This window comes from Lepus europaeus, chromosome 3 (assembly GCF_033115175.1).
Source record: "Lepus europaeus isolate LE1 chromosome 3, mLepTim1.pri, whole genome shotgun sequence".
Lineage (NCBI taxonomy): Eukaryota > Metazoa > Chordata > Mammalia > Lagomorpha > Leporidae > Lepus > Lepus europaeus.
Window position 1 is genome coordinate 152963981 of NC_084829.1, and position 15457 is coordinate 152979437.

General features: G+C 38.9%; 1 protein-coding gene across 4 annotated transcripts in view; it reads left to right on the forward strand.

Annotated features, from left to right (window-relative positions):
• The window catches only part of ESR1 (estrogen receptor 1), a 464974-nt gene that overhangs the window by 192092 nt on the left and 257425 nt on the right, over positions 1 to 15457 (forward strand). For 3 of the 4 annotated variants that reach the window (XM_062186943.1, XM_062186942.1, XM_062186944.1), the window contains exon 3: positions 192 to 388. In XM_062186943.1, coding sequence (XP_062042927.1) covers positions 192 to 388 — 197 coding nt within the window. The remainder of the gene's footprint in view (positions 1 to 191; positions 389 to 15457) is intronic. The other variant, XM_062186945.1, reaches the window with a different exon arrangement.

A 15457-nucleotide genomic window follows, 5' to 3' on the forward strand; every position in this document is an offset into this window, starting at 1 on the left:
TTTTGCTGCAACAGAAGGCAAGTGGTAATGAAAGATTAGCTTACATTATGATTCATTATATCAAAATGTCAGAATAAAGTGGATCTGCTGCATCTCCCAAACCTCTTATTCTTTAGAGGAGAGTGAATGTTTTGCTTTTCTAATGTTAATGGATTCACTGTGGTCTTTTTCTCCCCATTTTTCTCCCCCAGGCCAAGTTCAGATAACCGACGCCAAGGTGGCCGGGAGAGATTGGCCAGCACTGGTGACAAGGGAGGCATGGCCGTGGAATCTGCCAAGGAGACACGCTACTGTGCAGTATGCAATGATTATGCCTCAGGCTACCATTATGGAGTCTGGTCCTGTGAGGGTTGTAAGGCCTTCTTCAAGAGGAGTATTCAAGGTAATAGTGTGTTTAAAACCACTTACTCCATTTTTAACCCTATGAGCAGATGGGGTGGAGGAAGGAAGACATGATGAGCCATTTGAAAAATGCACCTGTTACCTGATAGTTTCTCTAGTATCTTTGGTGGAAACATGGAGAAGAGACAGGATCTCAGGAGGAGCTGATGGATGCCAAGGCAGCTGAGGCTCCGTAATTCTGCTTCCTCCACTTGGCAAGGTCTAAACAATATTGAACAAATCCAAGCTGAGGAGGATTTTAATAGCTTGTTGTCTGAGGAATACAGAAATGCTGTTTCTGTCATGATTGGGAGATGGCAGAGGGGGACATTTGTGTTTTTTAGGCATCCAGGCTTCTATGTGTGATATTAATTGTCCTGCATTGTTATCTCTCTATGTTGGACTTTTCTACACAAATATTCTGTTCTGATCTTTGGTCCATACTGATTCAGCTTGTTCTTTTCTTCCCTCTTCCATCCCTTTCTTGTCTAAATGGAAGACGTGAGCTCTTGCTAACATGAGCATACTCAATGTCTGGTGACTTGTGATAGGGGACAGACCATCTTAAGGATCCAACTGTAACATCTAATTTTACTACCCAGTTTAACCTTATACTGTCTGTAGCTTACCAATTGCAGTTTTTTTTTTTAAATATACTGCCAGTTGCATTTCATTTCTACTCCAGAAGTACCTTTAATATTGTATTATGTAGGGGCACTTGAAAAAGTTCATGGAAAAATGGAATTGTTGCAAAATTTTTTGAAATCCATGCATAGTTTTTTCATAGTTTTTCCATGAACTTTTGGAGGACCCCTTATGTATGATAGCTTGGGAAAACATCATTTCTACTACCTAAAATATGTATGCTGTATAATCTTTGTCTACCAGGAACAGAGTCAGAGCGATGTAGGTTTACTGAGTTCACTTTTGATCATTACAGTGGGTCATTTTCCTCTCTATTATTGCAGTACTTAAGCTTAAGTGAAGCTTAGTGTAATAAATAGAAGAATATTTCAGATGGAGTTTTTATGATTTCCTCTTCAGAATCCAGAGTTAAGTAAATTGTTGAAAACCAGACTTGATTAATTAATAGAGACTAACTGAAGAAGTGATTTTTATGGACTTTGTGCTGTATTCCTGCCGTAATAGAAGATGAAAGCTGGGGAATGGTATACTCTGTTTAGTTTTTCTTCCATTGACAGTGAGATTTCTTTTTTTTTTTTTTAAAGCTGTTTATCTCTTAATAGAGTAGCATGTGAGGTCAATGTGGTCCATTTTAAAAGCATTTTCCTTGACACTTATTGCTTTCAGCATCTTTTACAACTCTTCAGTGAGACTTGGACTTTTTTGTTGATATTTTTATAAAAATTAATATTCTCTGATAGAAAAATATGTGTATGTGTGTGCTCATGTGTTTATGTACACACCAACTCTTTAATTATACCAGCTGATACATATTAATTCACAAATTAAATATTTATATTTTGGTTTAGTTTAATTAAGCCCTTAAGAGTCTTTTGACAACCATCTTAACTTTTGGTTTTACAGTTTATTTGGCTTTCTGTAATCTAAAATGCTGTTATTTTTACCAAGCATTTAATCTGGTTGTGAAAAAGTATCTCACAGTGGTATAGTTAGTAGACAGATTTGACAATACATTTTGATAAATCATTTATCTGAGAATGAATTCCCTCATCAGAAAGAATGATTTAGAGCAGAGATCAGTAATAGTTTTCTGCAAAGGGTCGGGCACTAACTATTTTAAGCTGTAAGGGTATACTCCACTCTGGTATTGTGGCCTGAAAGGAGCCATAGATGATATTTAAGTAGATGGGAGTGGATATGTGCCACTAAAACATTTTTTTTCCATAAAAATAGATAACAGAACTAGCCTGTGGGCTATCAATTTGCTGACCTCTAATTTAATGTTTGATTGATTTCATGTATCTAAATACCATTATTTATGGAAGGGGAATAGTTGTTTTTTTTGTTTTTTTGTTTTGTTTTTTTTTTAACTTTTATTTAATGAATATAAATTTCCAGTGTACAGCTTATGGATTACAATGGCTTTCCCCTCCCATAACTTCCCTCCCACCCACAACCCTCCCCTCTCCCACTCCCTCTCCCCTTCCATTCACATCAAGATTCATTTGCAATTCTCTTTATATACAGAAGATCAATTTAGTATAAAGATTTCAACAGTTTGCACCCACATAGAAACACAAAGTGAAACATACTGTTTGAGTACTAGTTATAGCATTAAATCAAAATGTACAGTACATTAAGGACAGAGATCCCACATGAGGAGCAAGTGCACAGTGGCTCCTGTAGTTGACCCAACAAATTGACACTCTAGTTTATGGCGCCAGTAACCACCCTAGGCTGTCGTCATGAGTTGCCAAGGCTATGGAAGCCTTCCAAGTTTGCCGACTCTGATCATATTTAGACAAGGTCATAAAAGACAGAGTGAGGATAGTAACCAATGATCCTAAGAGTGGCATTTACCAGGTTTGAACAATTATACAGCATGAAGTGGGGAAGAGGACCATCAGTACACACAGGTTGGGAGTAGAACCATTGGTGGTAGAGTAGAGGTTATGATCACAAAGGAATGAGGCCCAAGTACGCTAGACAGGGTCTAGAACAAAGGACAGAGTCATTATTAGAGGAGATAAGAAAGGTGCTGTCTAAGCTGCAATTAAGTTTTCTGATTGAGAGGCAAATAGAACCTGATAGAAGGGGCTTGATAATAATCTGGTGGGCTTTAGGCCTTGTAAGTTAAGAGGCCCAGACCTATCTATCTCTTCACATGGGGTATATCCTAAGGGAGGTGTGAACCTCCTAGGGGAAGGCACTCTGTTGACTTTCATTACTTGGCTGGCCTGGGAGGAGAGCTGGCCAGGTAAAGGCAGGTGGCATCTCTAACAAGAAATTTACAGTTCTGCCTGCAATGTTGCTGACCCTACTTGACCATCCCCTCAGCTGCAGTGGTCACTTTGGAAGTTGGGCTGAGTGAAGGGCTTTTCAGCTTAGAGCCAATAAGATCTGTGGCTCTGACCTGGGCATCCTTCGACTCCAGGGCAGGTCCATTTCCAGTGATCCAACTCTTGGCAGAGCTGCCAGGGCTCTTCACAAGCTGACTTCTGCTGAAGCCCAGGCTTACCACATTGAAAGCCACTGCAGTGGACTGGCCTGTTGGGTCTCCTTGAGGGCAGATCCCTGTACAGATCAGCCATTAATAGGCCTGCCACCCATTGCTTCTGATGCCTAGCTTTCTTTTCCTCCTGGTTTGGGTTAAAGCAGACCAGAGGATGCAAGTCAAGGGAGTGCCCATATCCCATCTCTAATCTTTGGTGGCCTGAACTACAAGTCTATAGTCACAGGCATGTTCTGTAGTAGTTTTTCTAAGGTAGACAATGCCCATGAGGAAAATTATATTCTCACTTTAAAACTTTCTTTCCCTTTGGTCTGAAAGGGAGGTTTTTTCTACTTACTGTTTACTTCGCTGATGGCGAAGTGAATCTAGCTATGAGATTATTATTTAAGTTCTTATTTTGGCTATGCTATTACAGAAAAATGTTAGCCATCTCTTTTATAAGGTCTAAAGATTAAATTGTGCATCCTACAGATTCCTTCATAATAGAATTAGTTTCCTACCTTGAAGAGAATAGAGAAATGAAAGAAGAAGTTGGGCTTAGAATAGAGAAATGAGGGAGCAAGTCCTAGATTGCTAGCTGACAATAGGAATATTACATGAATACTTAGCAAACCGTTTCAACCATTAGATAACAACTTAAGAAAACATTTACCATAAGGTCCAATGCCTTCTATAAATTTTAAGAATCATGTATTTGAAAATACCTCTTAAATATCTAACATGGTGTACTTTGTTTAACCAGTAAACTTAAGCACAACCATATAAAATGTTTTTAGTTTCTTTCTACCAACAAGTTTAAAACATATGATACACAGATTCAGGTCACACAAATTAAAATGTATCTTTGATTGATTTTAGCAGCTTAAATTTATGAACAATCTTATCTATAAGCCCTTTAAAATAAAACTCTTAATAAAATTTCCCCATGTGGACATACAATATGTACACACATATAACATAGCATAATAGACCAATATAGCAATTTTAATAATAGCTTTTAAAATCTTTAACTCTTTTTGTAGATTGCCAATTGATTTGAATTGCTTTTTGTTTTTAGATTACTTTAACACATTGATTTAACAGAGCATCCGAGTTTAATTCTATGTCAAAGAGAAATTGAGCTTCCTGTGATCTTTTGCTGTGAGGTTTCCTTCCTTTACCTTCTTTCATATTGGTGACCATGTTTCTGTGTTTCTGTGTGTAACACATCTTTAAGCATCTTTTGCAGGGCAGGATGAGTGGCAACAAATTCTTTCAGTTTCTGTTTGCTATGAAAAGTCTTAATTTCACCTTCATTCACAAATGAGAGCTTTGCAGGATATAGTATTCTGGGCTGGCAGTTTTTCTCTCTTAGTACCTGGGCTATGTCTCGCCATTCCCTTCTAGCTTGTAGGGTTTCTGATGAGAAGTCTGCTGTGAGTCTAATTGGAGATCCTCTAAGAGTAATCTGACGTTTCTCTCTTGCACCTTTTAGGATCTTTTCTTTATGTTTCACTGTGGTGAGTTTGATTACAACATGTCGTGGTGAGGATCTCTTTTGGTCAATTTTATTAGGGGTTCTATAAGCTTCCTGTACTAAGATGCCTCTGTCCTTCTCCAAACCTGGGAAATTTTCTGCTAGTATCTCACTGAAAATGCCTTCTAATCCTTTCTTCCTCTCCATGCCTTCAGGAACTCCTAGAACCCAAATATTAGGTTTTTTAATAGTATCCTGTAGATTCCCGACAATATTTTTTAGATTTCTAATTTCTTCTTCTTTTCTTTGGTTTGCCTATTTCCTTTCCCGTTCTCTGTCTTCTAAGTCTTATATTCTCTCTTCTGCTTTGCCCATTCTGTTTTTAAGGCTCTCTAATGTGTTTGTCATTTGATCTATTGAGTTCTTCATTTCATTGTGGTTTTTTGTCACTATCACAGTTTCCTGTTCTACTAGTTGTTTCATTTCATTTTGATTCCTCCTTAATATTTCATTTTCACGAGAGAGATTTTCTATCTTGTCCACTAAGGATTTCTGTAGTTCAAGAATTTGTTTTTGAGAACTTCTTAATGTTCTTATCAATTTTTTGAGATCCGCTTCTTGCATTTCTTCTATCTCATCATCTTCATAATCTTGAATTGGGGTGTCTTTTTCATTTGGGGGCGTCATAGTGTCTTCCTTGTTCTTGTTACCTCGGTTTTTGCGTTTGTTGTATGGCATGTTGGAGATATTTGGTTTCTTCACTGTGGTGTTTTTTCTTGTTAAGCTATGGCTCTATATTAAGTGGACTGTCTGCTTTCGGTGGAGCCTTAGAGGCTTGAGATAAGTGTGGACTGAGAGCTGTGTTTGGTTCCTCAGGGTTGAGGGTGTGTCAAAGATGACACTCCCAGGTTAGGTGTGGTAAATCTCTCTTTCTTTTTTTTGATTCAAAAGGGAAGTAATTCCGCACAGCTGAACGTAATTGGAGGTAGTTAGCAGGCAAATGATATACCCACAGGAGCCAGAGATTGGAAGCTCTTTCCCAAGGACCACACAGGGAATCTCTGCTGCCCTCAGTGTGGGCTCCAATTCTCCTGCAGTCTCCCACTGGGTTGCCAAGCTAGATGCCAATCTCCCGTTATTTCACCCCTCCCCCAGAGTCCGGTGTTTCTGCTAGGCTCAGGGCCGGTGCAGACCTGAGGTCGCCCTGCTTATGACGTATGTCCAAAATGGCGCCTGCTCTTTGTCTTGCTCGCCTTTGAGGGGTGAGTGGAGGGAGAGAAACTCGTGTCCGTATTGGTCACTTTTTTTCTTTTTTTTTTCCTCTCTCTCTTCTAGTTAGCCTGGTGAACTTTTCCCCACGGAGTTTCAAGCCTTGTTCCCTCTAGTCTCCTTTCTGCTTGCCCGCTGGTGTCTCGGGCTATGGAGGTTCGGCTCACCTCGCGTTCCAGCGCTGGTGCGTTGAGTCTGCCGCTGGTGTCCCGAACTTGGGCTCCCACGCTCTCCACGCAGGTCCACTCTGAATCACTAGTTCCAGAAGAGTTTCTGCTGCTGTTTCTTCCCCTACTCTTCCTTGACCCTGCAGTATCTCCACTTTTATTAACCTGTGTGTCTTGCTGAACTATCAATGTGCTCCCTTCCTATTCCGCCATCTTGCCCTGATTGGAATAGTTGGGTTTAAATCTGAAGTTCTGATTACTCACTTTTTTTTTTTATTTGACAGGCAGAGTGGACAGTGAGAGACAGAGAGAAAGGTCTTCCTTTTCTATTGGTTCGCCCCCCAAATGGCTGCTTGGCTGGCGTACTGCGCTGATCTGAAGCCAGGAGCCAGGTGCTTCTCCTGGTCTCCCATGCGGGTGTAGGGCCCAGGGACTTGGGCCATCCTGCACTGCACTCCCGGGCCACAGCAGAGAGCTGGCCTGGAAGAGGGGCAACCAGGACAGAATCCGGCACCCCAACGGGGACTAGAACCCGGTGTGCCAGCGCCGCAGGCTGAGGATTAGCCTAGTAAGCCGTGGCGCCGGCCCTGATTACTCACTTTTTATTGAGAATTTAACCTTGTGCCTGCCTAGATGTTTCAGGGAAACTGAAAGATGTGTAAACATGCAACCCATAATCCCACATGTGGAATTCATCTGAGGACGCATGATCATGATACAACTAGAAAATAAGTGAGTATAGATAGAGTGCTAACTGTATGACAAAGATAAGGAAAACAATAGATGAAGATAAGAAAATAAATTTTTGTCAATTGTAAGTGGAAAGTTACTGGTATAAAAAGTAGAAATGGCTCTCCCTCAAGAAAAAAATAATGATATCCTCACAAATTATTTTCATCACATTTTTTCAGCATTTAGGAGCATATTATATAAATTACCATCTCATTTAGTGTTATTTCTAAGCCATAAGACAAAACAGAAAACACATACATATATAAGATATACTTAAGAAAAGTCAGTGCTGAAAATGTGAGTTATAAAAATGTGTGTTTAGTATGGAATTTGTCAAAATCAAATATTTTTGAAAATTTAAGTGCTTACTTTTTGGTATTTAAGTAATACAAATACATAAAATATTTTTTATTTTTATTTTGGGTTACATGTTTTTATGGGGCACAAGGTCATGTTTCAACACATGCACTGATTAAATCAGGTGATTAGAATTTCCATCTCCTTATCATTCCTTAATGTGTGGAGACCTCAAGAATGTCTCTTCTATTTCTTCATAAGACATGTAATGTGTATACTATTATGAATTGTAGTGACTCCATATTGCTGTGGAGCACTAGAACTTATTCCTTCTGTCTGTGTTTTGGTTCCTGATATCCAACTTCTATTTATAACCCCATCTCTCTCCTTTTCCTAGCATCTAACAATCACTATTCTATGTTAAGATAATTTTTTACCTTATTTAATGTGAGAGGTAACATTAGGTATTTTTCTTTCTGTGTCCGACATATTTCATTTAACAAAATGCCCTCCAGTTTCATCCATTTTCCTGCAAATTACTGGACTTCATTCTTTTCTATAGCTGAATAATATTCCATTGTGTATATATGAATATACCACATTTTCTCAGCCCATTGATCAATCATTAGGCATCTTAATTGAGTTTGTATCTTGGCTATTGTGAATAGTGTCACAATAAACATGGCAGTGCAATTGATGTGCTAATTTCAAAAAATCTATTTCCTATCTTGTGTACATAGTGTAACCAGTTGGAGTTCACTGAAATTTTACCATACAAAATGCAATTTCTGGTTTCAGGAACTTCCTAAGTATCATGTAGTGGAGTCACTTATGCAATGTTTCTTAAATGGGAAACATTCAATATAAAGTTGTATAAGGAGCCTAGAAACATGGTGGAGTTGTTAACTTTTAAAGATAATGAGGGACTTAAAGTTATTAAGTTCATTAATTAATTCATTTACTCATTGAACACCTTTGCTAAGTGAAGCACTGTGCAAGGCCCTGAAGATACAATAATACAACAGACCATTCCTACCATCATTGAGCTTCTACTGTAGAAATGGAGATGGGCAAATAAACTTGCAAATGAATCACAGTATGACAAGGGTGAGGATGGAAGTGAATTCATTATCTCTCTGGAGTCCAAACTTCACTCAGTCCTACTACGGGGAGAATCAGGCTCTCAGGGAAGGTCTCTTGACTAAAATTCTGTCTGGTGGATGAGTAAAGTTCATTTGTATGAATAAGCAAAGAAGTAAAGAGCAGGAGAAAATATAGGATGTTGAAAGTTCTAAAAACTAGAATTAACAAAATTAATTGGCTACCAATTAGACAAAGATGTTCCTGGACCACACATTTAATCTTGCATTGTGTCAAAACAAAGTAGTTGATTTTATTTTAGTGGCATTTCCACTTGTTTGATATGTTTGTGCCTATACATGGGAATACCAGGGCAAACTTAAGGATTTCTAGTCCTGTGTAGTCAGTCATCAGAGTCTTAATAACTTGGAACTAAGAAGTTGCACTGAATATCTTTGGCTCTTTATAAATCCTAATGCCCCTCAAACACATTTAAGGACAGAAAATGACCTGACACACAGATGGAGATTTCTGAGGATGCTACAGCTCTCTCTGTTTTTCTTGTTACTTATGAAAAGAGCTAGGAATAAGTATAAATCTCAGATTATTCTAGTGTTCTAAGTGCTTTGGTTGAAGAGTTAAAGTGTTTGGCTTGAAAGCATACAAATTTTCACCTGCTACTTAGTGTACAAACTTGATTACTCAAGAAATAAAGTAGTGGATTCCAGTTGAATATATATACATATATATATATTTTGTATTATATATATTAAAAGCAAAGTCAGTGTTAGTATTTAAGTCAGAAAGATGAAATTTGGTTCTATGAATTTATTAATCATTTTTAACATAGAATTCGTGTTTCTTAAAATGTGTTTTAGAGAGAGATTCTGGGATGAATTATACAAGCAGATCCTGGTTATGGGTTCAGCAACCCAGGTAGTACCTTTGCATATTATTTCAAGGAAAAAGGAACTCCATTGAGCTCACTGCTTATCTTTAATTACTATTTCAAGAGATCATAAGGCACACTGGGATGCCCAAGCCTACCTACCAACCAGTAGCTATGCCAACACTTGATTTTCTCTCTGTAAGGTACATATAGAAGTTTCTCAACATTAGATTAGCCAGCTAATGACATCCAGGCAGCTGTTAGCTTACAGATTTTCTAAGACCAGGAGGATATGGTTTCATGGTGGAGTCTGATGATGGTTCCATGCAGTGATACCCCTAGGTTCAAAAGGGGTAACTGGGAGCCTGATTCACAGAACTGAAAAAGCCTCAGGGTGAGACAGTCCAGCACCCTGGATAGCTCCTGTAACAGCTGCTCAGGTTAAGTACAGACTTAATTTTCCAGAAAATCCTTATGCCCATTGAACTGGCTCTACCTGATTTGGAGAGCTCTGTGTAAAGAGAACTTAGTTCTTTCAATCTTGGCAACTCACCCTTGTTCACTTGTTAGTAAAGTTAGTTATTGTGTCCATATTTAGCTTCATATTGGTATCCAATCACCTTTCTGGCTTGATGTATCTACCTTACCTGCAAAACATGAGGGAATGTTGTAGAAGTGGAAGCTTCTCTCTCATCACATGACCGTTTTTTATTTTTGTGCCTTCTAGGGATCCTAAAACTATTTCTATACAAAAACCCTAAATCTTTGGTCTCCATTTTCGCACATGGCACGGTCTCCATACAACAACAGGAGGAAAGATCTTTTAGATGTCAGTCAGATCATATTCTTGTAATCTTAGAACTCTCAGTATACGTAGAGTAGCATTTCTTTTCATGGCTTAAAACTTAAAGCATTCTACATATTGCTACTCCTGCTTACTTATCCCCCTTTCACTGCAATAAAAAAAAAAAACTGATCTAGGCCGGCACTGTGGCTCAACAGGCTAATCCTCCGCCTTGCGGCGCCGGCACACCGGGTTCTAGTCCCAGTTTGGGCACAGGATTCTGTCCCAGTTGCCCCTCTTCCAGGCCAGCTCTCTGCTATGGCCTGGGAGTGCAGTGGAGGATGGCCCAAGTGCTTGGGCCCTGCACCCGCATGGGAGACCAGGAGAAGCACCTGGCTCCTGCCATTGGATCAGCGCGGTGCGCCGGCCACAGCACGCCGACCGCAGCGGCCATTGGAGGGTGAACCAATGGCAAAGGAAGATCTTTCTCTCTGTCTCTTTCTTACTATCCACTCTGCCTGTTAAAAAATAAAAATAAAAAAATAAAAGTACACTGATCTTTATATTTCTCTAAGGAACTTTTGTATTCCTTCATTAAAACCTGCACATGCATGATTCTCCATTTTCTTTTGCTTGGAGTCCCCAGATTTTCATGTGGCTGGCTTTGGTCCTCATGGAAGATCTCTCTATCTCTCTGTTTCTCCCTCTCTCTCTGTAACTCTGCCTCTTAAATAAATAAGTCTTTGAAAAACAGTGTCATCTTATTTCATCCATGTTATTGCATAGAACTTTATCCTTTTATGACTGTATTCTAGCATATATATCGTATGTATATCATATGTATGTATATCAATATAGAACTGTTAAAAATCATTTATCAGTTGATGCTCATGAAAGTGGATTCCATTTCTTGGCTTTTGTGAAATATTCCATTTCTTGGCTTTTGATAAATATTGAAGTGACAATGTTTCTTTGACAGACTTATTTATTTAAAGATTTATTTGTAAGAATTGGGGGGAGAGAGAGAGAGAGAGAGGGAGATCGATCTACCACCCATTGCTTCACTCTCCAAATGGCTTCAATGGCTGGAGCTGAGCTGGTCTGAAGCCAGAAGCCAGGATTCAGGAGCTTCTTCTGGATCTCCCACATGGGTGAAGGAGTCCAAGTACTTGGGCCAGCTTCTGCTGCTTTCCCAAACCATTATCAGGGAACTGGTTGGTAAATGGAACAGCTGGGACGTGAACTGGTGCCTATATGGGAAGCTGGCATTGGGGGCAGCAGCTTTACCTGCTACACCACAGTGCCAGCCCCTACTGACTGATTTAATATCTTTGGATATATACCTATTACTGGGATTGTTGGACCATTATGTACTTTTAATTATTTAAAGAATCTCCATACTGTTTTTCACTCTGGCTACACTAATTTACATTACATTTACATTAATTTACTCACCAAAGGTGTTTAAGTGTTTCCTTTTCATCATATCTTTTGTCTTTTTGTTAATAGCAAGTCTAACTGGAGAGAGGTAATATCTCATTGTGGTGTTGATTTGGAGTTCCCTGATGATTAGTGATACTTAGCATTTTTTTCATGTATCTGTTGGCTATTTATTTGTCTTCTGTTGAGAAATGTCTAAGTTATTGCCCATTTTTCATAGGTTGTTTCCATTTTTTTTGCTATTGAGTTGTGTTCCTTATATATTCTGGATATTAACCATTTGTCAGATGTATCATTTGTAAATGTTTTCTTACATTTTGCGGATTGCCTCTTCATGGTTTTTCTTTAAGCACTAAAATCATTGTGAAATTATCCTTATTCATTTGTTTAATTTATTTTCTATTTGTACCAGGTGCTATCTCCCCAAATTCCCACTCAAACATGGACGAAAACTCAGTGGGAGGAGATTTCTGGTTTGCTTGAGTGCTTTTAGTAATGTTGGACATGTCTCTTGTAAATAGTGGAATTTGGCAAGGGGTCAAAAGAATAATAAGTAAAAGCTCTTAGAGGATCTCACAGAGAGAAATCTCAATGGGATTTACTGACAAGAGAAGTGTTAATGGAAGTGATATATTTGATATGTGGTATTGATATGAAGTTGAAATAGAGGATTTTTAAAATAGGGAATAAGAAGTTCTGAATAAAATTTCAGAATTGCTAAATTGCATAAACCAAGACATTGAGTACGGTGTCTTCAACCTTGAGAGAACAGAGGGGTATTGTCCTCTACATCTGTGTTCCCTCTTTGAGTCTCTAAAGGCAGGCATTCTTCAGGGGCTCTCATCTCTGCTGCTGTTTTCCCTTCATCCATTCCTTTAGCCAGTTTCCTATGGAATCTCACACATTTCTGCTATAGTTTGAATTGTGTCCTTCCAAAAGATATGTTGAAGCCCTAAATTCCAGTATCTCAGAATGTGACCTTATTTGGAAATAAAGTAATTTCACATGTAATTTGTTTATATGAGGTAATACTGGAGTAGGATGGACCCCTAATACAATATGAATGATACTCTTAGAAGAGGAAAATTTGTTTAAATTTTTTAAATTTATCTTAAAGACAGAGATACACACACACACACACACAGAGAGAGAGAGAGAGAGTGAGAGAGAGAGAGAGAGTGAGAGAGAGTGAGAGAGAGAAATCTTCCATCTACTGATTCACTCTCCCAAATACCTGTGATAGCTGGGGGTGGGTCAGGCTGAAGCCAGGAGTCTGGAACAGTTTGAGTCTCCCATATGGATGGAAGGGAACCCAAGTATTGAGCTTTTACCTGCTGCTTCCTAGATTGCGTATTAGCAGGAAGCTGAAGTTGAAAATGGAGCCAGGACTCAAACCGAGACATTCTGATATGGATGAGTAGGTGTTCCAAGCACTGCCTTAATGACTGCACCAAATGCCCTTTCCAGAAGAGGGAGATTTGTAACGGCAGACAAGAGAATGCCATGTGACAGTGGAGAGAGACATCAGAGAGAAATAGTTATAAGCAAGGGATATCAAAGATTGCTGGCTAACACCAGAAGCTAGGAAGAGGCAAGGAAGCATCTTCCTCTATGGGTTTCAGAAGCAGCATGGCCCTCCCAGCACCATGATTTCAAACATTTAGCCTTCTGGTACTCTGAGACAATACATTCATGTTGTTTTGAGGCACTCATTTGTGGTGCTTTGTTAGGGAGGCTCAGGAAACTAACACAATATTTGCCTCAAGGTACCACAGCAATGCAAATATCTTCCAAATCTGGCTCCCATCCCAACCTGAATTCTCAGTGCCTGCCTTGCATTTTCCTCTGCTGCCAGGCACTCTTCCTACTTCTATGTGTATCTGTTCCCCCATCTCTCTAAGAAGTCCCTTCTTCTATGTGTATCTGTTCCCCCATCTCTCTAAGAAGTCCCTTCTTCTATGTGTATCTGTTCCCCCATCTCTCTAAGAGGTCCCACACTTCAAACCCTGGATTTAGTTGTGTCTATCATTTCACTTTGCAGCCCTTCCCTCTGCATTTGCCTTCAGATCTTCTGTGGAGTTCTATTGAGCCTTCTTACATGTGCAAAATGTCTTCAGAAGGTTCATAAGACATGCATAATGTGAAAGAAACTGTGCATGTATGCCAATAATTTTGCACAAAATAACTTACCTTTTAATTCCATTTTTCTATGAACTTTTTGATGTACCCTTGTATTTCCAACCATTGTCATCTAAAAATCAGCCCCATTCTTTTTCACCAGGATCCTTGTCATAATTCAGGGTTTCCATTTGCTTTGTATTTCATCTATGTCATTTGCTTCCTTTGTTTTTCTTTCTTAAATGCCATTCTGCACTCATGATTTATTTTTAAAGGAAATCACCAACCATGCAATACTCTGCATAGAATCCGTTAATGATTTCCATGGACCATTGAATAAATTTAGACAATTGCTCAAAGATTTCCACAATCTTTTTCTTGCCTATCTTTCTAGTCTATTTCTATTTCTGAAGTAGACACCCCAAAGTTGCTTTTCTACAAATATGACCATCCATCCTCTTTGCTGGAAATTTTTTCCGGATTTATCTGATAACAGTATTTTTATACTAATAAAAAATGCCTGTCTTGATGGTAATGTCCTTGTTCTCTTCCTCCTGGGACCTCCACACTACTTTGTTCCATTGAATTGCATGCACTTGTGTGAATTATCTTCCATAGTGAAAGTGAGTTCCTCAAAGGGAAGAATCCAGTCAAGGCTTTATGTTATAAGAATCATTCAATAAATAAACAAAAGGAGGAAAAGGAGTTTAGGATCAAGTTGTGTGCTTTAGGCAATACCTAAGCGTTTTCTCAGCATGGAAGAAATGGGATGAAGCAATCTTTAATTGGGATTAATCTTCCAGAAGCATATGGAGAGGTGAGAGAACGAGCAGAAAGGGATCATGAAGACAAATTTGGCCAATATTCAACTAATTTAGAAACACTAATATCTGCTTTTTTTGGTATTTGTAAAATGAGAAAAATAGAACAGGATGAAAGATGTAATGAAAGAATCTGCATTGTTTTCAGATGATTAAATATGGGCTGTCCAGGGGAAAAGGGAGCTGAGCAGATTCAAAGGGAGAGAGGATGGACTGGGAAATGGGTGAGCTGGGGAATCAAGAAGGCGGGTTAGCAGGGGGACAGGGTTGGCTCACTGCTGAGGTTGAGGTGGTGGCTGAATACCAAGATGGGATTATCCAGCTGTCATAGGAGCCGTGCCAGCACTCCTCAGGTTTTCCAAGGCTGGGGATTTGAATCAGTTTATCAATGAATTTCAAAGGGACTTCATGGAAAGCATGGTTTAAACACTCCTTGAAGGTGGCACATCATCTGTAATGGAGAAGAAACTCCAAAAGCTTCCTCTTGACTCTCACAATAATGTATTAGAAAGGTGTCTTGGAATTCACCAAAACCTTGTAAGAAACATTCTTATTATCAAAAGTGTAGTCTCAGGACCTTGCTTAACAAGAAAACACAAAGTAGCCCACCAGGGCCAACTGATCCTTTCCAGGGGCTTTGACAATATAAAAGAAAACATGTCGATAACAACACATTAATCTATACACATAATGAACTGTTGGAAGAAAGTATCTTTATGATGTTCAAACAAGAAACAAGATATTTTTGGCAAATTATCCATAAACCAGGAGATCATAGCCTCTTTCTCTGATCTAGAGTTTGCTTAATCTCTCCGTTATTTCACCTTCTAGTTTTTATTTTCCATCTTCTGGTAATATGCATATTG